At 32.2% G+C, this 27,789-nt stretch overlaps 3 protein-coding genes across 8 annotated transcripts in view; 1 reads left to right on the forward strand and 2 right to left on the reverse strand.

The window, feature by feature from the left end:
* dyl (transmembrane protein dusky-like) overlaps positions 1–10,602 on the forward strand; it is a 47,176-nt gene extending 36,574 nt beyond the window's left edge. For all 6 annotated transcript variants that reach the window (XM_085658248.1, XM_085658247.1, XM_085658244.1 and 3 more), the window contains 4 exons: positions 5,797–6,578; positions 6,680–6,997; positions 7,171–7,486; positions 7,727–10,602. In XM_085658248.1, coding sequence (XP_085514374.1) covers positions 5,797–6,578; positions 6,680–6,997; positions 7,171–7,486; positions 7,727–8,134 — 1,824 coding nt within the window. In that variant the 3' untranslated portion in view covers positions 8,135–10,602. The remainder of the gene's footprint in view (positions 1–5,796; positions 6,579–6,679; positions 6,998–7,170; positions 7,487–7,726) is intronic.
* A 975-nt stretch (positions 10,603–11,577) lies between these two features.
* Positions 11,578–15,499, reverse strand: LOC146872889 (uncharacterized). The gene is made up of 9 exons (XM_085658345.1): positions 15,487–15,499; positions 15,307–15,333; positions 13,393–13,519; positions 13,029–13,140; positions 12,549–12,607; positions 12,311–12,457; positions 12,074–12,229; positions 11,909–11,998; positions 11,578–11,731 (listed from the first exon to the last, which is right to left on the reverse strand). The coding sequence occupies exons 1-9, from the start codon at positions 15,497–15,499 to the stop codon at positions 11,578–11,580; spliced, it is 885 nt and encodes a 294-aa protein (XP_085514471.1).
* Positions 15,500–15,656: 157 nt separating this feature from the next.
* Positions 15,657–17,694, reverse strand: LOC146872890 (uncharacterized). Its single transcript, XM_085658346.1, has 3 exons — positions 17,677–17,694; positions 16,720–17,377; positions 15,657–15,886 (listed from the first exon to the last, which is right to left on the reverse strand). Exons 1-3 carry the CDS (start codon positions 17,692–17,694, stop codon positions 15,657–15,659), a joined length of 906 nt encoding a protein of 301 aa, XP_085514472.1.
* Positions 17,695–27,789: the final 10,095 nt, after the last annotated feature.

Consider the following 27,789-nt stretch of genomic DNA (forward strand, 5'->3'; position numbering starts at 1 on the left):
TTATCGTGGGAATAGCTTACTTCCAGTTCCCAAATGTCAGCAGATTCATCTATTATTCTCTTGATCTCCCTGCACTTTCTAGGATATTTTCCACGAAGTACTTCTTTTTTTGTTTTTTTTTTTTCTTTTTTTTTCCTTTATTTCTATCTTTTTCATTCTAACGTAGTTATATTGCTTTATTTACATCACATACGTAAGCACAAACGGAGCTCGTCAAAATGATCGTCAAGGAGAGATATCGAAGTAATAGATATAAATAGATTAAAATCATGACGATTTCATTTTAAATACGATGTCATTCATATCGTAATGTAGAATTGTATAATGGCAATGGACGAAACCGCGATTGATAAATCATAATAGATAGGAAAAAGATATTTCTCGTGGTTATGCAAAACGTACAATCTTGCGGACGACCACAAAGAGATGCTTTCTCAATGGATAAATCGTTTAGGTGTAGAGCTACGTTCGTGATCATCTTGTAATTCGAGATTAATCGATAATACATTTAGATCGATAAATATTATCATTTTGTAAAATACGAAAGACGTTATTAATATTTTACACTTTTATAAATTTCTCGTAAAGAATTATTTAAATAAATTACAAATATGTATATATAGGTTAAACAAAAAATATCTCCTTAATTTTCGTCATTGAATTTATTTGTATTGATTCTCAATCTAGTAATTCGAAATTACTAGAAATATTAAGATCTCAAAATTGTTCAATTAATCGTATTATTAATTTTACATTCGTTTTTATTTTCTTCGAGATATTAGAGTTCGATTAGATTAATTGTTTTTCTTTTCCTTTTTTTTTTATCTTTCTTTTCTTTTCTTTTTTTTTTCTTCTTTCTTTTTTTCTTTTCATTCAAACAATTGTACTCGCATTTACGTGTTTCTCTTACGATTAGTTGCGATTATTTTTACGAAGATACGTTGCTAGAGAAAATTTCCTTTACGAACGATTTCTTTTCCCTATTTCTCGTTCCCGGAAAAACGTTTCACGCGTCCTTAATGCAAGCTCGTTTCGCGTAGCGCGTCTGGCCCGCTGGGGCATGGCAATGCTCTCTTTTAATTAAAATCCTAAGCGAAGAGTTCTATCCTCAAAAGAACGCTCGTATCCAACACCAGTTAACTCTCTCGGCCCGGTTCTCACGGTACGTTCTTTGTGCAGGATTCCTCTGATCGTTTCCTTTTAATTAGATCGCCTTTAGCTTCTCGCGTTCATGACATTAGAGCGGCGTCAAACTGTCCTGAGGAGTTTCGATTTAAAAGCCAACTTTCTCGTCAGCTTTTCGGTGGTACAAATCGTATTAAATGGTCACCCTTTTATAAGTTCTTAAATGATACGGTGAGCTTTAATATTTCAGGAATAGAATTATTTGATTAAATTTGCATGCACGTTTTATGCTGACAATCGATGAAATCTTTTTTGAATATTATTTTATACGAACAAACGATACTTATCGAATCCGAAGGATCATGAATTTTCATTGAGATCAATTTTCAAAAATATTTTCTTTCTTCTTTTTTTTTTTTTTTTCATTGAATTTTTCCGTAAACGACGAGATAACAGTGGTATACAATGGTCATACCATCGTCAAGACACGTGCGTGCGGCGATACGCATCTAGCTCAACTCGTAACAACTGACTTGGCCTACTTTTTCGATACCATAATCAAGGCGAGACAGTTCTTGTATGACAATTTGTTTTTTTTTTTTCTTTTCTCTAAGTATATAATATCATTTATTTTATTATTTCCTAAAGATAATGAGCCAACACGTTCGTTAATCGTTTTCTAAGATAAAGCAAAGAAGAAGAAGAAGAAGAAGAAGAAAAAAAAAGAAAGAAGAAAAAAGAAATGAAAGATCATTTTTATGATCGCTTGTCTCTTTCAACAGGTTTTTTCTTTTTCCTTTTTTTTTTTTTTTTGTTTTTTTTTTCTTGTTTCTTTTTTCTTTCACAAGAAGGAAATACTTGAACTAATATATTCCAGTCGTGCTATCTCTTAATGGGCTGTTTAAAAAGTAGAAGTAACTAGACGGTAGTAACTAAACTTGTGACGTTCGCGATAATTAGGAACGAGCCCGTTTCGTACGTGCGATTCAGTGAAAGTGTGTCCGGTGTAGGAATAATATGGCCGTTCAGGTCATCCTCGGATGACAATGGAAAAGTGAAATCGTCGTTGGGTTACCAGCGTGGGTACTTCCTTCGAAACTTTTACCGTTTATTTTTGCAATTTTTCTCTTTCATTATTTTATCCGATTGATCGTTCGATACGAATATTATCGATTTCGTTCGTTAAAATGTCTTCTATCTAATACGAAATACTCGAAGTAAATTAAATTGTTTCCATTTTTACGATTATAGTATTTTATAGTAATTATTAATCAATGCATAGTTATTCTTAATAACAATCAGATTAATGGTTTCGTAAAGTTTGCCACGTACATTCACGTGATTACTCTTGTAATCTTTTCTTTTCTTTTTTTTTTTTTTCCTTTTCTTTCTCCCTTATAAATATAGAAATATAAAAAGAATATCATTTAATATTTATTACAATTGTATAAAATGCAATGTGCAATTAAAATTTCAATGTAAAGTGCATTTAAGATAATTTTCATTTAAGATATTTTTCACGTTAATTTTCTACGAATATAAATTTACGGATGATTTACGAATTGTCATTTTTCTTTTTTGTTTTTTTTTGTTTGTTTTTTTTTTTTTCCTTTTTTTAAACGATTAAGATCATATGTCTGGTTATCTGGATACTTGGATTAAATTGATTGTAAACGTTATTAAACATTCTTACGATGATCGGAAAGATTTTAAATAAATTTGAAATTAATGTTAAGGTACTTTTTAATGACTTCCGATTTCAAAAAGTTCGATTGCAATTCGTTTGTAAATTTCTACTGAGAAAGTCTTTATAAGCGGATCGATTGCAGGTGCAAGTAGAACAAGACGATTCGCAGGTATGCGTACGGCCGACCTGCTGCCGATCAAGGCGCGAACCGCGTATTTCCTGTTCAACGTGAATCGGCCTCCTCTGTCGCCCGCCTGTGACGGCACATCTTGGCTGATCTCTTTTTTTTTATTCTTTCTTTCTCTCTTTCTCTCTCTCTCTTTCTCTCTCTTCCTCTCTTATTCTATACATGTCTATAATTCTTTCGAGTTTATGACTTTTCGCTCCAGTTTTTCTTCTGTTGATTAAGGTTCCCAAAAATTCTATTCAAAATATTAACATATTTTTTAATTATTTTTTATTTCGAGATTAGCGCAGATCATTTTTTTTTCTTTTCTTTATTTAACGATAAGATCATAAAATTTTGTATTTTAATATCTCTTAAAAGTATTATTTCACATTTTCCTTAGTTCGAATACATTTTATTGTAATTATATTCATTTTAATTAATTGCTTTGAAAATTTGAAAAAAGTTAGCTGGTTATTACGGTATACGTATATCAATGTGATATTATTATAATATGACGAGAAATTCATGATAATAGATATGGATTAATAATGTTTATTTTATACAATAAATTATTATTTAGATGGTATTATAGTTGAGGAATTCTAATTTCGATAGAAGCGTCTCCATTGACTTTCGTACACAACATTTTTCATTCTATTAAAAAAAAATATATATATATATTATATATAAAAATATTAATATATATATATATATATATATATATATATATATATATATAAATCATTGAGTCTGTTCGCGTAGGTGCAATCAATTTCAAAACCCTTATGTAAACTTGGCTTTATCCGTAAGACCAGTCAGTTCCGTATACAGTTATCCCCGAACGCGTTTTCTTCTCGTTCCTTTTATTTCTTACAATAAAAATATCGAGTTACGCTTGCATTCATTATATCATATTTACGATAAGATTTGAATCGACATTGTCGAGCTTTCGAATTTCTGATAAATTTGAACATTCAAATCGTTCGATAAAATATTTAATATATTTTCGCGCTAAATAATATCAGCCACTTTTTATATTTATTTTCAATTTTCCTTTCGAACATTATTACTTTCTTTGTAAAGTATTTAAAAATATTCCTATTCAAATAATCTCTGGATTTTAAATCAATGGATAACACATAATGTCTTATTAATAACGATATTTGTATTACAAATTTTATTCAAAATAAAAAGATTGATATGCATAACATAAGTCAGTATCATGTGTATGAGTACTAGTATTACAGTGGTAACATTCTAACCAGACCGGTTCAAATAATATAAACGAAAGAACTTGAATGATTTGATATTTCCAAAGAATCGCTTTCTTTTATTATTTCACGGTTAATGCAAATGGTTAATGACCTTAATCGATCATCGATTTGGACAAGTTCATGATTCTACCTCGCGCATATATCAATCGCGTTAACCTAGAATGCGAAGTCGCCTTCGGGGCGTTGGTCGTGGTTGGCTGCCGGCATTCTTCTTCGAGTTCGAGTCCTAAATCCACGTGAATTGAAACGTACTGACTTGTGTGTATATATACATATATATGTATGTATGTATGTATGTATGTATATATGTGTGTATATACCTATACGTCTATAGGTATTTTCTTTTCTGAAAGCGACGGGAACGAGTCGAACTCGTTTTTCTTTGGAAACTTTGTAAAGAGTCAGTCTAATCGTCGGGCGCGTGCGGACGAGCTACTACCTCGGCTGGAAAGTACGTGTCTAGAAAAGCGGCCTTTTCTATCTAAGGGTAAGAGCACTAGCAAACAGTTACAGTCGTGCTCCACATTAGAGTGACTCACTCCGCTAGATAGTGACTGACAAAACGTGCCTTTACCACTGCCAATGAAAGCTACGGTATCGCGTTTAATGAACTCGAGGTAAATCTCGTCGATCTCGTTACTTTACAAGGAGATCGTCTTTCTTTTTATTCGGAATTATGAGAAATGCATCAACAAAACAAAGATTAAACTCTAATGATTCAAATGCTATAGTTTTAGATTTATTTTGAGTTTTCTTTTTTTTTTTTTTTTTTTTTATGATATTTATTTGCTATTTATCTGATTTATCATTATTTTGAATGAGTATCGATTAAGGGAATTGATTGAAAAGAAATACGATTCAATTTATAAAAAAATGTTTAGATGGTATAAATTCGCGTGATATACGTCGTCAAGGTCGACAGAAGAGAATTCCAAAGAATCTCGAACACCGAGTGACACGCAACGTTCGATTGACATTCCGCGAAAGGTTGCAATGGCCGATGACGTTCGTTGAATTCTTAATGTCAATTCCTACTCCGTATTGTCCATTTCCACGCGATCATTCCTCTACAAAAGAGGAGTCCTTAACGCGTCTTACCTAAATTTTTATTGACTCGACCGGCTTACTTGCCGTTATAACATCCATGTATATTTCGAAATGCGTCAAGCGGATTTTTAGGACGTGCCGTGCAGGTTTAGGGCATTTGACAGAATGGCTATGCATGGAAGTTAGCGGTACTATGGAATCTTCTTTATCAAAATTTATATAGAATTATATGTAGGTTCTATAAAATTTCGAATAAATTTTATTATATTAGGATGTTATGTTTGTAACAGATATGAAAAAAACATATATCCAAATTAATTTCTTAACCATATTTCATTCAGTTTTTACAAACAATGTTTCATTTATTATGTATATATTTAGTTATATACATATATTCAGTTATAGAAGAAAGTAAATATATTTATTAAATATTAAAAATACATATGTATATGTAGGAAATATCGTAAATAAAAATGCACGTATTAAATTTCCAGGATGTAAAATGTGAGGCACCGCTCGTCGACAGTAGTGCGTTGCCATTGGAGCACAGATCGGTTTATGGTCCACCTGCACAATATGGACCACCCACATCGCATGGAGCCGAAGAGAATTGGCCTTTGGCTTCGCCTGATACACCGCAGATAAAACATCTACAGGTGCAGTGCGAGAAGACGCATATGCGTGTTAACATCGAATTTGATCGGCCCTTTTACGGGATGATATTCAGTAAGGGCTTTTATTCGGACCCCCATTGCGTTCATCTCAAACCAGGCACCGGCCATTTAAGCGCAACTTTTGAGATTTTTTTGAATTCATGCGGCATGACATCGTCAGCCAATCACAACGTAGCCGCTTATGGAGCACCTACGCCATCGGGTAGTTACGTTGAGAATACGATCATCGTGCAATACGATCGTTACGTTCAAGAAGTTTGGGATCAGGCCAGGAAACTTCGTTGCACGTGGTACGATTACTATGAGAAGCAAGTTAATTTTAGGCCGTTCCAAGTAGACATGTTGCACGCTGTAACAGCTAACTTCCTTGGAGATAATCTACAATGTTGGATGCAAATACAAGTTGGCAAAGGACCATGGGCTAGCGAGGTTTCCGGTATCGTTAAAATCGGACAGACCATGACCATGGTACTTGCTATCAAGGACGTAGAAAATAAATTCGATATGCTGGTCAGAAACTGTGTTGCCCATGACGGCAAGAGAGCACCGATTCAGTTGGTCGATCAGTACGGCTGCGTCGTCAGGCCAAAGATCATGTCCAGGTAGAATATTATTATTATTATTATAATATCGTCATCCCTTTTGTTTATTTTAATTTCTAATAAAAACGTCGATAACGTTATTGTTTTTATTTGATTTAAAGGTTCCATAAAGTGAAGAATTTCGGGCCAAGTGCTTCCGTCGTTAGTTTTGCTTATTTCCAAGCCTTCAAATTCCCTGACAGTATGAACGTACATTTCCAATGTGTGATTCAAGTTTGTCGTTATAATTGTCCCGAATTGAAGTGCGGTCATCCGGGTTTGGAATATGGAGCACCTGCTGCTCCGTTGTCTCAGGATTACGGCACTCCGGCTCACCAAAGCGTGTCCTCCGAATATGGACAACCCCCATTGCCAGAGTACAGTGTACCACCCGCCTATCCTGATCCCAGGCATCCTAGTGGACCAGCTGGTGCTTACAGGTAATAGAGAAGTTCTATTTACTTATCTATTTAATAATTTTTTTTTTAACGAAATATTCATCGCATTTTGTTAATATCTTTCTTTCTATTTATATTTGAAATTGATAAATTTTAATGTCGATAACAACGTTCTCTCTTTTTTTTTTTTTTTCTTTTTCTTTCGAATCGATCAGCGAGCCCAATGCAGACGTGGTCCCAGCACCTCAAGCACAAACGTCGTCATCGTCGCCAAGTTCGACGCCTGGCGATGCGACCGCGAGTAGTTCACCTCAGAGTCCTCATGATAACATTCATCTCCCTCCACCTCCTCTACCCGGTCATCCAGTTGGAGCTTATCAAACGGTTAAAAGAAAAGGTACGGCTGGCTCGGAGGAGCTCGAGGGTAACCTAGCCACCCTCGGAGGCCGACCGAGGTCGGTCGAAGGTTTTCCAGCTGAGCTTAGGGGAGCTCGAAGACGAAGGCATGATCGTTTAGAGGAAGACGATGACGTAAGTTATTCTTATCTATATCATCGAAATGTCAAAGATTTATTATTCAGATTTATTTCTTAACTTTATTTATTTATTTAAGATAATAAATAAAATAGCAATATTCATTCGATTAAATTGAATTAATTTAATTACATTGTACAATTTCGTTGATTCAAATCCATCCAATCGATTTATTTTATTACGATTTGAAATGATTACAATATTAACATTAGGACATTATATATTTTGACGTTTCAGAGTTTCTATCATACCGTCACTCTAGTCACGAATCACGTGTACAAGCGAGCTGCCCAAGAGATGACTGACGTGAACACGTCGAGGATTATCCAAGTGGTTGCACCCGGTGACGTGAACTTTGCACTGGGCACGACGAATTCGAACAATGATACGACAGTAGTAATACAAAATGCTAGCGCCTCGACTGATCCTGAAACGATTTGTATGAGTTTACCAGGCTTCGTTGGGGGTTTAGTGATGTTGCTACTTGTAGTAGTCGTAGCCTCTCTCGTGGCTGCTTTCCTATTCGTCAGGGTACGTTCGGTCGATCGGAAGAACGTCGGCATTGGAAGCACCTTCGTTCATCCGGCATACGCCACTGAAAATTGTACCGTACCGAATCCTGAGTTCATCAAGGTCGCCAATTGAGAAGAGGCGTTCTTGTGTCAGACCACTTAAGGACCTCGAATAAGGACCTTTACGTTGGAAGGAGGGAACGTCGACGATCCTAAAGGGAAGGACACCCTTGGGACCCGCTCGTCGAGACGTTATTTCGTTCACGACTCGAAATTCATCGAGGATTCCTTCTTCTTATTCCTTTTATCCTTTTTACTTCTTCTTCTTCTTCTGCTTTTTCTTTTTCTTCTCCCGTTTCTTCATATTCGTCCCTTATCGAATCGTTTCCCTTGAAATCAGAATTCCTATCTCCTTCTTTCTCTTTCTTTTTCTTTATTTTTCTCTTTCTCTTTTTCTCCTTCCATTCTCGTACGATCAAATTCTTCGCAGAGATATCGGGATAGTTCGAGTAGACATTCGGTCATATCGACTTTTCAAGTTGGAGGAAACTTTCTCGTTCGTATTCTGGACCAAATTTCTCGTGTTAATCGATGAGGAAAATGGAGAATGGGAATGTTCTTTGGTTAAAATTTCAATGAAAGACTAAAGTTAGATCAAATGTTTCACATTTATCGACGTACTCTTCAACGAAGATCGAAGATATGTACTTTTTCTTTTCTGTTTTTTTTTCTTTTTTTTTTTTTTTTTCTTTTTCTTTTCTCCTTTCTTTTTTCCTTTTGCATAGATGAGAAAATAGACCATTTTTTATGATCGGTCGAGAACGAAAGTAATCGAGATAGCGTTTATCGAGAGAGCGAGTCATCTTCCACGTTAAGTTGTTAATACACCTGCGATTTTGCCAATGAATATGTAAGATCGCAAGAGTATCGGCTACTTTAGTTTTCGAAGGACATTGTATATAAATTCGCAGGCCATCCGATTGTCTTCGAAACTTTCAATTGAAATTCGCACAAAATCCTGCGCTTCCGACCATCACCCCGTGCACTCTTTATTATTTATATATTCTCCCATTCACTTACCCAATCACACATACACATACACACTTATATACATGATGTTTCATTTTAAATCGAACGTTTAATTATTATTACCGTATAGAGTGGTATGGAAAAAATAAACAAAGAACAAAAGAAATGTGACTTGACTTGAATTTGCATCGTCGTTCGAAGAGGGAAAATGCCGTGATAAAAAGATTAGATGTATTTTTTCTAAGATCAATCTTTTTTTTTTTTTTTTTGAGATACCAACATCTTCGGTATTTCTTTTTGATGGAATATATTTTTGTTACGACGTCACGATCAGCTCTCATAATGAAATAAACTTGAGGATATCGCTAGTTTTTCTTTTTTGTTTTTTTTTTTGTTTTTTGTTTTATTCGTTTTACATCGAGACGAGGTAAAATGAAAAAAAAAGAAAATAATTCATTTTCGTGTTATCCCTTGCGTTTTCCCTTCGAATGAAATTTTGCCTTGGAACAAATTCCTTTTTTATTTATTTATTTATTTATTTATTTATTTATTTATTTATTTTTTCCTAATATCAACTCGATCCAAAGGAAAATATTTAAAGTATTTGATTTTAAAATGAAACAACCTGTGTATACGTATCATACACGTGTATCGAATCGTATGGCTCTTGTTTCACTTGAAATAATTTCGTATCATCCTCTCATCGTAGCTCAGGACGTATCGCAAGCTTCACGATTTATCGCCATCGCGAAAAGCTCGTCGAAGTTCGCCTCATTAGGCGACCTCTTATTATTTAAGAATTTTCTATTTATTTTGTCTTCGTTATTTTTAGTTTATTTTTAATAAAAATACACGTACATACATATATACATACATACATACATACATATATACATACATACATACATACATACATACATACATGCATTCTCTTTTTCCACTTTTCTCTTTTTCTCATTTCATTCTCATCCCATCGATCGATCTAACTCTAACTTATTTTATTTTATTTTTTTTTTCTCGAAATCTTGATCTTTTTCTTCTCCTACGTGTCTCTTCCCCTCGCCCTTTCCCCCGGCCCTCCTTTATTATATATTTCGTTTAACGTTTAAGTTATAACGAGAAGAAAATAAGAAAAATATTCCCGCGTCGAGGGAATATTGTATTACGTATGTGTTTTAAGCACACCACCCCTAACACACGAGACAGACAGTTTTTATTAATTATTTTTTTTGTTTCTATTCTTTTAATTTTTTTTTTTTTTCGTTTATTTTTTTTTCTCTCTCTCTAAGTTGAAAAACAAAGGACCGAAAAAAGGCACACGAATACACACCACCATCATATCACGAACGAATATATTGTACGATGAAGAAACATGGATTTCTTTTTTTTTTGTCTTTTTTTTTCCTTTCTGTTTGTTTTTTTTTTTTTGCGCGCGCGCGATCGATACTCGCGAACGAGCTGACATCACATTTATTGTACGTACGTATGTGTTGTATTACACGCTTCACGAAACGAAACAGAGGATGAGCGTGTACGAGACATTATATTCTCGAATTATTTGATAATTATTTTAATAACATTGATCATTTTTATCTATACGTCTATCTAGGCGTTAATGTTTTTTCTTTTCTACTTTCCCGTCGACCTTTGTACTACACCTCATAATTGATAATTAAATTTGTTCTAATTAATGATTAACGATAAAGGATTGAATGTTTCATTAAAAAAAAAAAAAAAAAAAAAAAAAAGAAGAAGAAAAAGAAAAAAAGAAAAGAAGTAATTGTATCTGTAATCATTAATATGGACATCAAATTGAAATTTTCATTTGTTTGACGAAAGAAAAAAATAGTCACATGTAAATACTATTCCGAGTAAGGGTTTGTATATATATTTATATATACATATTTTTATATATATATATATATATATATATATATATTTTTTTTTTTTTTTCGAATGGACAATTTTCAAATATTTTATGAAAAGAGAGGATAAACGATTGATTAGAAATAGAATCGTTAAATTACAAAAGATAAGTATTATCATTTCTAATCATCTACGAGTTATTAGTTTTATCGATTAATTAATTTTTTAATTGTAACATTTTGACTGGTTAAACAGCGTAAAACTTTTAATCGATGGATATAGGAAAATTCACATGAAATTAGATAGTATAGTAAATTTAACATGCAACAACAGAGTTTGTTGAGAGAACATTATATACACTGAGGTACGTTGGAAATGCTGTTGCTTTACGAGCAAGAATAGACAATGTGGAAGGTCTTACGGTAACGACCTTCTCATGGTAATTTCCTTTACCTTGTAAGAGTCGATAGAGAGATGTTATAGCTCGTTGGATAATATCGTGTTATGGCAAAGCTTGAAAATCCATCTTGAGTACTCATTAAGGTATGTATATTGTGTTAAAAATATTTTGGTGTATTAAGAAAATCAATTATCAGGTATTAAGAAGTCATTTAAAAGTGAAATTTACGAAATTCGTATTGTTTTTATTTCATTAATATTACAAATTAGAATAGTGAATAATTATTTTTCTGTACTTTTAAATGAGGTCTTGTATTTTTCCAACATAATCTTACGTTGTCTCGCGCATCTTTTAACGTATTGAATTTCTCGTGACAAATTGTGAAGACTACTATCGGTTCCTACATTTTTTTCCCAAGAATCATGGAATCTACATCTGGAAGGAAAAGAAGAAGAAGAAGAAAAAAAGAAATAAATAAATAAATAAAAGAAGAAAGAACGTTTAATCTCTTCGAAAAAAATATTACTTTAGAAATACTATAAATGTATTAACGATAACGTTGATTTATGAAGTTTATGTAATTAATAGAATACTAGTATAGAATTGGTTTACCTTTGCATAGCAGCTTTTTTCCAATTTGTAATATCCTCATGATATGATTTCAATTTCTTTTCATAATTTAATATTGTTCCTAGTTCTATCCTATGACGTGTAAAATATTATTATTACGATTAATTTTGAATTTAATCTTTATCATCGATGTCATCATTTACGTACCTTATGCTTCTAGTACCGGCGAAAAATTTCAGATTGATATTTTTACGATCGAGAATACGAAAACTCAAATATTTGTTTAATTTCATACAGATTATTTTTATGGTCTTGTTGTCTTTTTCCATTGAGTGAAAGATTCTTCTCTTGTCGTTAAAGAACCTGACCGACAGAGAGACAGCGACCGTAAGCAATAACCCTTACTTGAACTCAAGTCGATCTACTTTTTTATTCCGTACGTACTCTGATTCGAGATACTTCTCGCGTTCCTCGACAAGAGCATTAACAACAACAACGGGTTTCTGCTCGTCACTTGTGACTTCCGCTTTTTCTCTGTTTCTCGGGGTCATCGTAGAGGGCAACGAAGTTTTCGTGATTTCGTTACTAATGTGTATCAATCGAAAAAATTTCAACCCATGAATAATATAGAAAATATATTAAATGAATACTCGTTAGAGATTTTAAAAATAATATTACGTACCTTTTAAGATTTTTTTTTAACGACGGAAATAATTCTTCCAAGTCACTCGTCGATCTTATCTACGAATATTTTCACGTAATTTTTAACATTCGATTGATGATCATCATAAATTTTTCTTCTTATTCGCAATAATAATGAATAGAGAGGAAAAAAAAAACAAACAAAACGTTATACATATATTTGACAATTCCAAGACAAAAAATCTTACGAGTATTGTACAATTTTTTACAATCATTCTTTTTATTCGATCCAAATTATAATTTTTAGTCTTTTCTCCTTCTAATCCTTTCTTTTGAATTTGGAATTTTTTTTTATTTATAAAAAAAATTGTACGATAGATCAAGACATTTATTATAGTTTATTCGATAAGTATGATATTCTCTATTATCGGATTCAATATTACGTTCAATTATTATCGACATTTATTACGTAAGATATTTCAATCGATATAATATATTATATATGTAAGTATATACTAACCGAATATACGTTTTCAATGATCGGTTCCTCGACATTGCTACTCCAAGTCCATAGAAAGGGCAATCCTCCAGGATTATCCCTCCAAATACCCCCGATCTGATTATAAGAAAGTCTGAGGAAATAATCAAGAAAGAGGGATATAGAATGTAATTAAAAAAAGTCATTGGTTCAAAATTAAAAAATTTGCTCGTCTTTCTTCTTCTTTTCATTTTTTCTTCGTTCTTTTTTTTTGTTTTATCTTTTTATTTTTTAATTTTTTAATTTTTTTATCACTTTTATTTTCCATCTTTTCTGTTTTTCCATCTTTGTTTCTTTTTCTTTCTTTCGTGTTTTATTTTTTACACATTCTTCTCGAAACACAAACCTAGTGGTGCCATTTTCGTCGAGGATAACACCGTTCCCGAGACTATCGAAAACGGCGATTATTTGCGGCTTCCTCACGACACCCACAATGTCCTTGCCTCCTGGCGTGAATACAGTATACATGTCATCTTGAAATTCATTAAATTACGAAATTCATTTTTAAAGATCGTTTTCTGTCCAATACGAAATTTCATATATATATATATATATATGGGAAATATTTTTGAAGGATAAAAAAATATCGAAGGAATTATTTTTCTATCGAAATGAAGGATAAGAAATATTTTCCTTTTTATAAGAATATAAAGGCTATTCCGAATAAAACATACAGACGTATTAAATATATAGGTAAATTATCGTCTTAAGATCATTTTAAAAATATCCCACGTTCATGCGAACCCGTGTAATTAAAAAAAGAAAGAAAGAAAAAAAAAAGAACCGAACAAAACAAAATAAAACAGGAAAACTATTACAAAGAAAAATAAAAAAAAAATATATATATATATATATATGTAGCATAGATATAGAAGGCATAAAATGTACGAATTGTATCGGAAGTCAACGATCAATTACATTCTCGATTTTCCGGCTTGTGAAGTTTTACGGCTGTCCGGCCATTCGGATAGAAAACCTTGCCCGTTTCGTCGGGATGGAAGCTCAAGAAGGGCGTGACGCCATCTTCGTAATATCTTCTATCTTCGTATCGGTATTTCTTGAACCTGAAGAGGCCGAAGAGTAGACACGAGGAGAAGAGTATTACGATTAATTGCGACAAATTGCAGAAGTTCGTTCATCGTAGTAAATTAAAACGCTATGTTCCTCGCTAATATCGTCTTATTAAGCCTCACTATCCTCCTTCTTCTCCATCCTCCTTCCCCTCAGATCTATTCCCTGCCTCATCATCCCCACCAAATTTACCACCACCATCACCACCACCAACACCACCACCACCATCACCATCACCATTACCATCACCAATCCACCACCCTACCATATCCCATCCCATCCCTCTATCTCGCGCTAATTGTTAACTCGTTAGTAAGTAATAGAGAAGTTATTCTCAAGGAACAATGTAATAACGAGAGTTAACGAGATTCCGTCACGTTCTCCGCGTTCAACCTTCTTTCGATCTTTTATAATATAGCACGTCGTTTATGAAAATTGCCTCTCTCTTTTTCTATCGTTTTCTCTTTTTCTCTATCGTCATCTCTCTCCCTCCCTCTCTCTCTCTCTCTCTCTCTCTCTCTCTCTCTCTCTCTCTCTCTCTCTCTCTCTCACTCTCTAGCTTTATCTCTGTAAATTAGAACTCTTCGGCGAAAGAGTTAAATGTAAATCCATGAATATTACACGAGTACTTTAATTCGAATACTATTTGTTCATCCCACCCCTTATATAACATATAATTACTCATTATTTTGTATCACATTTTATCTATTTTCATGTGTCTTGTTTTTTCCGTTTTTCTTTGTTGCTTCCTTTTTACTGATTTTTTTTTCTTTTTTTTATTTTTCTTTTTTTTTTTTTCATCTAATCGGTGCTAGTTTTTATTTAATAAGATCCCCTTCATTCTTCGCTCATGTAAACTCATTCATTTTTTACGTTTCAATTCGATCCAGGTCAGGCTTGTTCGTTGTTATTTTGTTTGCGCCATTTTTCTTTTCGAGGGGAATTATGAAACGTAAAAAAAAAAAAAAAAGAAAAAAAAAAAGAAAAAAAGAAAACATATGAAAAGAAAAAAAAAAGCTGCACACGCGCTGAAACTTCTCGATATGTAGACCGTGACTAACGAGGATACGAGGATGTGAAATAATTTACATATGATTTATCATCGAAATGCAAAATTAAAAATAGAAACGAAGGATGTAGATGAAATAGAGAATAATTATCGAAATACGATACGTAAATTTCTACGTACCAATCCAAATGAGGTTTCGCCATCTTGCTTTCGTAGAGATATATTTTCCTCATAAATTTCCTAATAGGCAACACGGTCCAGCCAAGCTTCACGAAGTGCTCATTCGATAATTGGTATTCGATCGTGTTTGGAGAGCCTACAAAGTAGGAATCTCTCTAGGATGCGAAACAGGATATATACACACGGATGCCATTACAAATCACATTATTCGACTATGCAGTGAGTTAATTACGAAATACGATTGGCCAACCACTCGAAGGAATCTCGATTGACTGACGACAATCGATATCGAATATTGTACATGCGTAGATTCGTTCGAAATATCGTTCTATTGCAGTTAACGTCCTTTGTTAAATTTTTTTCCTTTCTTTCTTTCTTTCTCTTTCTTTTTTTTTTTCTTTTTTTTTTTTTTGGTTATCTTTACCAATTCCATTTTGAAAGGGTAGCGAAGCGATTTTTCGATAACGAGACTCGTTCTTCCTTGTAAAATCTTCTTCAGTGGTTAAACTTGATTCCATGAACTTTGAACCTTTTGATTTTGTGCGCTTCGTATCTTTATCTTCGATATTATTTCCAAGTTCTGAATCAAACGTCGACTTTTCCGTACCTAAAGTTAAATATCATTTCTTTCATTTCATTTTCTCTCTCTCTCTCTCTCTCTCTCGCTCTCTTTTTAATATATCTTTATTTCTTTTTCTATATCTCTTAATGTCTATTTCTTTTTTGATCGATTGTAAACTCTTATTTAATTCTCAGATTCAAAATGAAACGAAGAAGAAACGAAGAGATATTATACTTTTAGGAAACAGCAGATCAGTTATAAATCTGACTAGGTCAAATTTTAGATTTATGTCGACTAAGCACTTTTATTCGATTTAACGAGTAACTATAATATTCTATATAACGAGAGAACATTCCCAGAGCGAAAATTTTGTTTTCCTTTCAAATCTATAAAAATGTTTGGGTAGAATTAAAAATTGTCGAATATATATTTATATATTTTTGCTAATGAACAAATTAAAATATGTTTATGCAATAATGCCGGCAAAATTGTTTACGGAATAAAATACAAAAGATAAACTATGTTAACGTTAATTTCTATGGAAGATTTGGACGTGATATTGTTAATTAATTACAAAAAAAAAAAAAATTTAACGATGTTTAAATATGAAATGAAAAATTATTAGTCTGATCAATCGATCGTTCGATCAAATTTAACATTTTCGTAGATACTCAAATTTAATCGAATTAATGTTTTTTTTATTATTTTCTGTTTACGTTGCCAGACCTGACTGATCATTATTAAAAAAAAAAAAAGGAAAAAGAAATGGATGCTTTAAGAAAGAAAATAAAAAGAAAAGATAAGTAACACATTTCCTTGGCGTTTCTCACTAAACTACGAAAAATGCTTACCCATTTTATATTTCTTTCCCGAATGAAGATTTCGCGTATCGTCGTTACCCTCGTTTCTCTCACGAACGTTCTTTCGTTTTTCACGATTTCGAAGAAAATTTTTTTCCTCATCACCGTCACGATACGCCCATTCGCTTTCCCTGTCAAGCACATCTCCCTTTTTCGGCGCAACTACCGAGGACGTCTTATTCCCTTTTCCTTCTGATTGACGATAAGTCTCCTTAGTCTTTCTACGAGGAGTCATTTCTTCGTCCTTTTCGATCTCCTTCCACCCTTCTCGAGGTCGACGTGTAAGAGGAATTTTTTCATTCGTACGATCATGGATCATTTTGCCAGGACGCTCTTGACCTCTGCTCCTATTCAATCTCCCTCGAGAATCTTCTTCTTTTCCTCGAATATTCTTTCTATCCGTTTTTATCTCTTTCTCTTTGAAGTTACTCACTTTAAACGTATAACCAAGACGATTTCGATTTTTAATCAAATATTTTGCATCGTATTTATTGCCATTTATAATACGTTTATTGTCATTGTCACCGTTACCATAATTATCGTAATATTTATAATCGTATTTATCGTGATATTTGTAATTTTTTTTATCGTGATATTTGTAATCATACGTTTTCTCTCGATTAACGTCGGATTTGATTCCTTGTACGTTCTGATAAAAGAAATCTTTTCAAGCATGATTTATAATTAATTGAAGATATTGAAAAGTCGAGAACATTGAGAGTATATTTTTTATCTTTCTTTTTTTATTTTTTTTATTTTTTTATTTTTTTATTTTTTTTTCTTGAAACACCAATTATAAATAAATGTCATATAATCGATAGAAATATATTCTTCTTTCTCGACTAGTCGATTTATTTAAAATCAAATTTTTTACCAATGATCGATCGTCATTAATGATGTTGCCATTAATAGAGTTGCTTTTAGATCGTTCCCATTTTTTCCACAAACCATGGAGATGTTCGGCATCTTTGCAAAATGATTCGTAGCATACGGGTGGTAAAAACTTTTGGATTATACGAAAGACAATAATTAAAGACGATCGATTTATCAATTGATTTTGTCAGTTTAGATAAACGATTATTATATGGCTTACCAATTTACGAACTACGTCATTGATAGCGTCATCACAAAATCCACATAGAATCGTACGTTTCAAACATTTTTCCTCGGATTTCAAACAGTTAGTGTCGTGCGAATGAACTTTCTTGCAACGCCTTACGCATTTTTTAGGAACACGTGATCTTGAAAATATATGTGTCGATTAAAAAAAATGTTAACCTAGATTAAAATTTATATTAGAAGAAAGATCTTACTCGGAAAGTATGGTATCGTTGATTGACATTCGATAGACAATAAATAAAGTTAACCAAGATCGGTCGGATATGAAGAATTAAATTATTTATGGGAGAAAATTTGCGGTATTACCGCATATATTCTTTTTATATGCCATGATTGAGTAACTGATTGTTTACAAATTTGTACAAAAACGGAATGTATTTTTGATCGATGAATCGACATGTCGATAATTTTATGGGCATCTGTTTTTTTTTTTTTTAAATATATATATATATATATATCGATGTTAAATCGATTAATATCGATAGAATTTTATGTCAGCGAATATCCATTGCTACTTAGTTCGAGCTCTTTGAAAATCCTAATAAACTGAATAGTGCTTCTTTATTTTCAGTTGGAAAAAAAAAATGTATTCACCGATGTTGAATATAAAAGACGAAAGCAATTTTCTAACAGTCAGTTTTACCAAGACATAGAAAAGAGGAAAAGGCTGCCTTTCTAATATTTATAGAAGCCTTTACGGCGCCTTGTGTAATTTATTTCCTGGCAAACAAGGTTCCACACTTTTATAAAGCCTTCTTTCCTTCTCTATATCCCTCTCTTTCTCGCTTTATAATGAAACAGCGATATTGGTTTGAATATGACAAGAAACTTGGGGGAGAGAAACGGGAAGCATTAAAAAAGAAGAAAGAAAAAAGGAAGAAAGAAAGAAAGAGAAAGAGAAAGAAAGAGAGAGAGAGAGAGAGAGAGAGAGAGAGAGAGAGAGAGAAACAACGAATTAAATGTATCCCTCTTTTGAAAATTAATGTACGAGCAGAGTTGAAGCAAAATAAGAGTGTCGTATCTAAAATCGATTATATCACTCAATGTAAAGTACCATGAAAATTTTAAATAGAATTAAAAGTTAACATTATGCAAAATGATGATTGTAACAATAATAATGAAAGTTTTTTTTTTAAAGACATTAATGAATATTATAATAATGTGAAATAAAAGGAAAAAGAAAAAGATCAGCTTACTTTTATAATTATCAGCTCATATATACATATATATATATATATTTTCAATTTGACGTTTATTCTCATAGACATAAAATGAGCATAATACTAATCATATAATAATATACATAATCATAGATATCATAGAATTATATTAGTATAATCATAAGATATATCGCATAATAATAATACAAAATTATATATAACATAATTAAGATATTATAATCATATACGTATATCATATAATCATAGTATATAATTGTAAAAATTGTATTAAATTTTTCTTTATGAATTATCGGGATCGTTCGATGATACATGTAATTACATTTCAGCTTTAAGTATTGGATGTTCTCGATCGATCGTATTTTTCTTTTATTACGAACTTTTTAGAGTAAAGATCGTATTCGTTTAGAAAGTTTTTGGAAAATCTCTTTCTCTCTCTCTCTCTCTCTCTCTCTCTCTCTCTCTCTCTTTCCAACTTTTATTCCGTAGCTGCGGTATTGATAAAATGAAGTTTAATAATCTAAGTTTCTAGTTGGTATCACATATGTGAGAAATTGGCGACTTCGTGAGTACTTCGTGGACCCTTCTCTGTCTCTCTCTCTCTCTCTCTCTCTTTCTTCTCGTTGCATCTGGATTTTCTTTACGATAATCGATCGATCATAGATCTATTTTTCACATATCATCTATATATCTTTCGAAACGTAATAATGAAATTTCCATTAAATAGCAATTTACTTTTTCCATTCGTTTTCAATATAAAACGTTTTTAAAATTGAATTTTCCCTTAGAAATCTTTCGACGATATCATAAAACCTTTTTAAGAAATTTTATTCGTCTTGCACATTTAATTGTAAATAAATTGCAAATTTCTTTTTGTTAGACAATTATCAATTAAAAATATTTTTAATATGTTCTTTTCCCTAATGAATCTTTAATGATATCAGAAAACTTTGTAAATAAAATTTATTCCCATTAATATTCTCTGATTTTCCCATATAAATATTACGGATATATATATATATATATATATATATATATCTAATAAAAAAATATAAAATTTTTAGTATATGAGATAACTATCGAAGGGCAAGGTGACAAAAGAAAAAAATATTTAACGGGATGAAATTTAATTCTAGTATAGAAGGGAATCCACTTTTGGAAATTTTATCACTTTTACGCAAAGAGAGAGAAAAAGAGAAGGAGAGAGAGAGAAAGAGAGAGAGAGAGGGTGAGGGTGAGGGTGAAGGTGAGGAAGAGAGAGCGGAAAAGAAGGAAACGATCTAGAAAGGACTATTCGCATCTTCTTCCCCATACATACGTTGCCTCTCGACGTAATATCGCAAGAGACGCGACGATATTAATATCCCCGTAGACGGAGTGCCACGATACGCGATGTGTGTGCTATGGTATGCGCCATACGAACAGCAACGCGTGCAATAATCGTCAGAGGTAACGAAGCGACTGTACGTTTTAGCATGCGAGAAGCGAAATTATTTTCTAGGAAGAGAATTTAAATACTCTTCGCTTCGGTGACTCGAGCGATATGTATGCGCATATGTACCTATGTATGTTACGTGTGTGTATGTGTATGTGTTTGTGTGTGTGTGTGTGTGTGTATGTGTGTGTTCGTATGAATATAAAATAGAAATTCTGACAGAAAGGAAATAGAAAAATTTGAAGGATATTATTAAGTCGACGAAGAAATACGAGAAAGATTCAAATCTTTGTAGAAAACAAATTCAATCTCGTTTTCAACATTATATCAATTTACGATAGTTAAAAGTTTTCCGACTAATTAATACTCACTTAAGAAAATATATCTTCGATTATTTTATACGGATCATAAATTCATACGAGATTGGACAGTTTTATTATTACTATTATTATATTTTTTTTTTGTTTTTCTTTTTTCTTTTTTTTTTTTTTTTTTTTTTTTGGTATATTCACTTGATATGAAAGTTAAAAGATTTATGATTTAATTTGAAATCTTGCAAATAATAATGCAAATACGTATTTTTTAGAACAAACGTTATTTGATAATCAAGAGAGCTTGAGGAATTTTTTTTTGAGACATCGAATCGATTTTTATTTACTATTAATAAAAAAGAAAAAAAAAGAAAAAAAAGAAAAAAAGAAAAAGAAATTAAAAAATATGCGAAAACATGTAAGTATCAATTAGAAAAAATATGGATTGTATTTAGATGAATGAAAAAAGAAAAAAAAAGAAAAGAAATACAGTGATTTTCGTTTAATTTTTAATGAACATTTGAGATTCCTGGTTATCATTTATAATATAAGAAAAATTGAGAGAACGAACGTTAATGAGTGAAAATTAAAAGGAAAGACATTTTTTATAAATGCGATGAGATTTTTTTTACGACAGGATTAATCTCGTCTATTTTCTCCCCTTCTTGTTTCCGAATTCCCAACAAATTGGGACGGTGACTTTAACTAAGGAATCGTGAAAACTTCCAAAGGACACGTTCGCTGCCCTCTCAGTACTTCACTGTGCTACCGAAAGCGTAGAAATTCAAAGTGAGTCCTTTGATCTCGATTTGCTCTTTCATAACACATCTGAACGTTTGATGGTATGTTAAATCAGCCGATCAAAATGCCTCACACTCTGTAATACGTGTGAAATGTTAGTTCGATTTAAAAAAAGCAAAAAAAAAAAAAAAAAGAAAAAGAAAGAAAAGAAAAAAAAACATCTAATGTATCAAACTTCTATAATAACATAATGATTATTTGTGAAGTATGAATTACTTCGAAGTTTCTTTTTCTTTTTTTTTTTTTTTTTTTTGAGATCGATTTTCTATATTTGACAAAATTGAATTACCATCGTATTTTAATATATTTGAGAAGTATAACATTATTATTAAAGAGAGAGAGGGAGAGAGAGAGGGAGAGAGAGAGAATTTTTAATAGCATCCCATTTCCAAACATCTACTATTACAATCCATATTTTCTAACGTTATTATTAATGGAGACAAATAAAGAATGTAACGTCGGAGATATTTTACGAAGAAATAATATAAAATATTAACTGTTCTTTTTTTCTTCTTTTTTTTTTTTTTTTTTTTTTTTGTAATAGTAAACATATAAAGAGGGAAGAATATAGGATTGTATATATAACGTATGGACAATGATCCATTTGGATTCTTATTTTTCACGATCGAGATGACGACTATGGCGTAGGAAAAATGTCCTCGTAAAATTTTATTTTTACTGCTCATGTATTATCTCTCTCTCTCTCTCTCTCTCTCTCTCTCTCTCTCTTTCTCTCTCTCTCTTTCTTTCTTTTTCGCTCTTTCTCTCTCTCTCTCTTTCTTTCTTTTTCGCTCTTTCTCTCTTTCTCTCACAAACTCTATCTCTCGACTCTTCAATTATTATTGGATTTATTTCTCTTCTTTCGTTTTTCATCCTGATGTTTGAGAAGTCGAACTTTCGACAATGTTTTTTCTTTTTAACATTATGGTTCAATTTGACTACCGTTAATTAGCGTCGCTCGCGGTCGAATTATTCGTTCGAAAGGTTGGAAAGCTCATGTATTTTAAAATGGCGAATACTCTTCATTAATAACATTTTTGGTATTGATTTCGATCGCGATTGTAATCTCTGACAGGGAAAAGATTTCTTTTCTTTCTTTTCACATTGAAATTAAATTTTAATAATTATATATATATATATATATATATATATATATATATACATATTATTAGAATTTTAAATATCTGGAATATAAAAATGGGAATAAAATTTTAATTAATAAAATGTTAATTATCATCATTATATATTAGTTTAAAAGCATATAAAATATTTTTAAATAGAAAATATATATTTCTATCGTAAAGATAAAAGAACATGGAAATTTTTATCAAAATTTTATATTCCCTATAAAAAATGTACTTTCTTTCAAAGATAACAAACATACGCATACACATAGACATGGATAAATGTCTGACTTTATCGAGTATCGATATTCGATCAATCGAAGTATATTCTTACAATTACAAATTCAGGACGAAAACTGCATTGTTGGATTTAGTTCGAAAACTCGATAACCAGAGATAGGACAGCATCGAATAATTCCCTAGGGGCTACCGTAAAGGATAACCGTAAAATCTAACTGTGGAAGGTTCTCTCTCTCTCTCTCTCTCTCTCTATCTCTGTCTCTCTCTCTCTCTCTCTTTTTCTCATTTACACCTTTTCGAGCATAGTCCGTGGTCGCTATTGTTGCCAGTTCAATGGTCGTATTCGTGCGATCGTTCTAAGGCGTAAGAGCACTTCCGTGAGATGAGCTCGTCGTCTAGGAGAAAAGTGAGGAAGAAAATTCTCAAGCTTTTCCTCTCTCTCTCTCACTCTCTTTCCCTCTCTCTCTCTCTCTCTCTCTCTCTCTCTCTCTGTCTCTCTCTTTCACTCCCTCTCTTTATTTCTCTCCATAGTTTATATCTCGCATTCTTACAACCAGTTTACGTGGTGCGACCGAGCTTTAGACACCTTGGTATTCAAATATTCAATTACGAAATTGAATCATTAAACAGATGGTATCATTACTACGTCGAACGGAAAACTTATTTATTAAGCTAGTGCTTTTCTAAGTGTTGTTATTTTTTATGTATTAATTTCTTACCTATATACGACGTTAAATATTTTATTTATTTTGATCGTAAAGATGCGTATTATGTTATCTTCAAAATAATATATTGTAATATAATAAAATACTATGACATAGATGTATCTCATTGAAATCTTATAAACGAAACATTCGTTGATAATTGAAAATATTAAGATAAAAGAAAAGAAAAAAAAAGAAAGAAAAAATAAAAGAAGGAAACAACAAAGAACTCGAAATTACATTCTTACTCGCGCGTACAAATCAGAGAGATAAAAAAAAAAGTATAAAGTATTATCGAAGTATTTATTTACTTTGAATCGAGCCAATACAAAATGACATTATAATGTTTACGTAATGGTTATGTAAATACATATCTCTCTCCTCGTTAGTACAATTTCGGTGTTAATTCGTGGGATAAATAATCCATTGGGAGGAGGGAATGCACGATTCGTCATCAGTGTCTTTGATAAATCACCGAAGGAAGATTCTCCGTAGGTGGAAGAAGGAGGAAGGCCAGAAGGGAGAAAGGAAAGGAAGGATGGTAGAGAAGTAGGGAGAGACATGATTCACTCTTGGCATCTCTTCGAAGGAAAGGAAGTACTTACCAAGACGACAGCTAAGATCCCTTGATTCAGGATAAAACGGAGAGTTTGGGTATTGGTAAGGGGAAGAGGGAGAAGGGACGAGCGATGATTCGGATAAGCGACTGTTTTCTCTCTCTCTCTCTCTCTCTCTCTCTCTCTTTTACTCCTACTCTTTCTATTTATCGGGATCTATCTTTCTCTTTCTCTCATAGCACGAGGGTTAGGATATAGTGCGACGCAGGTTAATAAGGTGCACCGCCCGCTGAACGGTTTCAAACTTTGCATCGACTTTGATTAGACTATCCTGCTAATGACGGGGGATCGACCGACGTTTAATCTAATATTCAAAACTGTCTGGGCCAGCTCGTGAGGTTAGCTATATTAGTTGATCGATGTGGTAGGGCGTTTAAGGGCGACTATCATCCAATTGCATTTAAGATTCTTATTAGAATTTTTTTTTATCGTAATAATAAGAACATAGATTTATATATTTTGGTTGTGATTTTTCTTTTTTCCTTTTTTTTTTTCTCTTCTTTTTATTTTTCTTTTTTTCTTTTTTTTTTTTTGGACAATATTTATTTTAATCATTTGAAAGCTTTTTAAATTATTAATATTTATTTACACAAACATATTTGATATTAATTATTATAATGGTAATGTTAATTAATTCTTTCGTTATTTTAAATATTATTCGTGTGTTTTTTCTATGAATTAAAATTTTCTAATCAAAGGAAATGTGCTTGTATATGTGTGTGTATGTGTCTGCGTGTGTGTGAGAGAGAGAGAGAGAGAGTAAATATGATATAATAACAGAGATTAACTAAAATTAATTAAGATAATGGTAATAAACATATATATATATATATATAATAATAATTGATAAGGTTTAATTTTTCATAATTGGATTATAGAACAGAGTGAAAGACAGAGAAAGACAGAGAACGAGAGAGAAAGATAAAGATGCTTCTTCTACGGCTTACAACCAGAAAGGAGATTCTGTTATCGTTGTAGGAAGAGGCGCGTAATTACTCGTACTATGGAAACACCGGTAACGAGCAAAACGTCCCGAATCCGTCAAGACAGATGAGTCGTTTGTACACGTTTTCCTCTTTGTCTTAAAACATAATCGTAAAGCCGACGATTTACATGAATTAGACCCAAATAAGACATTTACTTTTTCCATAAGAACAAAACATTAAAAATAATGACAATATCTTTTATCCTTAATAATTAATCGATCTTTATCTCTTACATACATTCAAAATTATTTAATAATCATTTTACGACATGACGATTTGTGATGTGCGACGTGAATTATATATCCATTTGTAATCAAAATCATTTGTCATTAAAATTTAATTATATATAATAATCATGATTTGTCATTTTAAAGAGAGAACATATTTATAATTAAAAAAAAAAGAAAAAAAAAAATCACATATAATCATCATAATAATCATAATACCAATGGTTCTGTCATTTTATACATGGTACAAGTAAATACGTATATGTACATATACATGTGTAAAGTTTGTCTCAATGTTGGTTCTCGCAATTTTTCCATCGCCTTTATGCTGTCGTATAACAGAGAACACTAAAAAGATATGCAAGAGATAAAGAAAAAAATAAAACAAAACAAAAAAAAAAGAGAAGAAAAAAGAAGAAGAAGAAGAAGGAAAAGAAGAAGAAGAAGAGAAAGGAGGTAGCAGCTCAAGCAGCATCACGAGTCTTTTGTAAGAACGTTTCTCTGCCAGAGGGAATAGCGAATAAAGAAGGTGAAAGAGGTAAAAGAGGACAGAGAGAAGAGAGGGAGAGAGAGAGATAGAGAGAGAAAGAGAGAGAGAGGGAGAGAAGAGCCGATGATAAATCTCTTGGTGACAAAGACGTAATGACAAAACGTTTCCAGGTCAAAAGTTTATGAATTGTGTTACCTACTCTCTCACGCTAACTCTTTCTCTCTCTCTCTTTCTATTTCTAGCTCCTTTTTTCTCTCTTTCATACTCATTACGATAGAGAAAGGGTGAGGAAATCTCATGAAATTTCACACGAGGTCCTCCCAATTCGGTTTAATCCGCTCACGTAGCTACTTGACATATCGTTGGAAACTGCAATTACCCGAGGCAAATGCATCGCGATGAAAAATTATAGTAACCCTTCGCGCAAAATTACACACGTAATTGCGGAGAGATTAGTAGTCGCGTTGTTTCATCGGTTTTAATTATATGCATTCCCCTCCCACACCCCCACCCCCATCCCCGTACGTGGAATTCTCGTATAATCGTCAAATTCGTCGACGATATTTCTTTGGTCTGTAAAATGGATAACGCTCGTTAATGATAATTTGAAGAAAAAACAAGAGAGAAGGAGAGAGACAGACAGAGAGAGAGAGAGAGAGAGAGAGAGAGAGAGAGAGAGAGAGAGAGAGAGAAATAAAATTTGTTCGGAATGATGACTTATGTTATTTATTTAATTTGAAAGTAAAAAGACTGCAATAAAATTATCTATTAAATTTTGATGAATATAAAAACATTAAAAAAAGAAAAGATATTATCAGGTCAAACATTTGTTTGTATAATAATAATCATCTAATAAGTATTTATATTTTACATTATTAATTATACTTCGAGGGACAAATAAATTACATAATGATTATATAATAGATATAGTGATTTTTTTATAGAAACATATTGACAAATTCCATTTACATTATTGTACTTATTTATTCTTATTTATTTTTACATAGATATTTTAATTCATATACTTGTATTAAATTATATACTATACTAATTATATAATCTTGTGTACGATTTTTTTTCTCACTTTTCTTAGATATACTGTTATTTTAATTATATACAGAAATTATTGTCACTCATTAAATCCGATCGTAGTGATTTACGCATGAAAAGGGATATAAATCATGCAATCTCATGCACCAATGAGATAGACGTCATATAATTGAAACTTGAAGTTACACATGTTTCAAATTCGACGGGACAACTTTATCTATACCAGTTCGTAACGTAAAAAAAGAAAAGAGAAAAAGAAAAAAAGAAAAACACAAAATACAAAAAAAGAAAAATAAGAAATAAAGAAAAAGAAAAGAAACAAGGAAGATAGACACACGTTATTTAGATTTTTTTTTTTGAATTCGCTTAGTTTCTATATATTACATACGTACTTACGTGAAACGTTTAGAATCTTTCGGATGGACATGTATGCCACTGGAAAATGAATCGTGGAATCGGTATCATCCTATAGCCGACTTGAATGAATGAAACCGCACTGTACGAAAGAGAGAAAAAAAGAGAGAGAGAGAGAGAGAAAGAGAGTGATAAAATAAGAGAAAAAGAGGAGACAGAGGGAGGGCGAAGACAGACGAGGGTGGCTCGACTCTCTTTTACTACTTCCTGTCTACCGGTTGGACCCTTGCTCCTAACGCGGCCAAGGAAAACCGACATTTCGAGATACTCGGATGGCATCCAGACAAATTTCGAGCGAGCCAAGAGCTCGTAAAAGCACCCTCACGAGCTACCACCTCTTCCCTCTCTCTCTCTCTCTCTCTCTC

This window comes from Vespa mandarinia, chromosome 7, assembly GCF_050613455.1.
Source record: "Vespa mandarinia isolate Hongniang chromosome 7, ASM5061345v1, whole genome shotgun sequence".
NCBI classification, from domain to species: domain Eukaryota; kingdom Metazoa; phylum Arthropoda; class Insecta; order Hymenoptera; family Vespidae; genus Vespa; species Vespa mandarinia.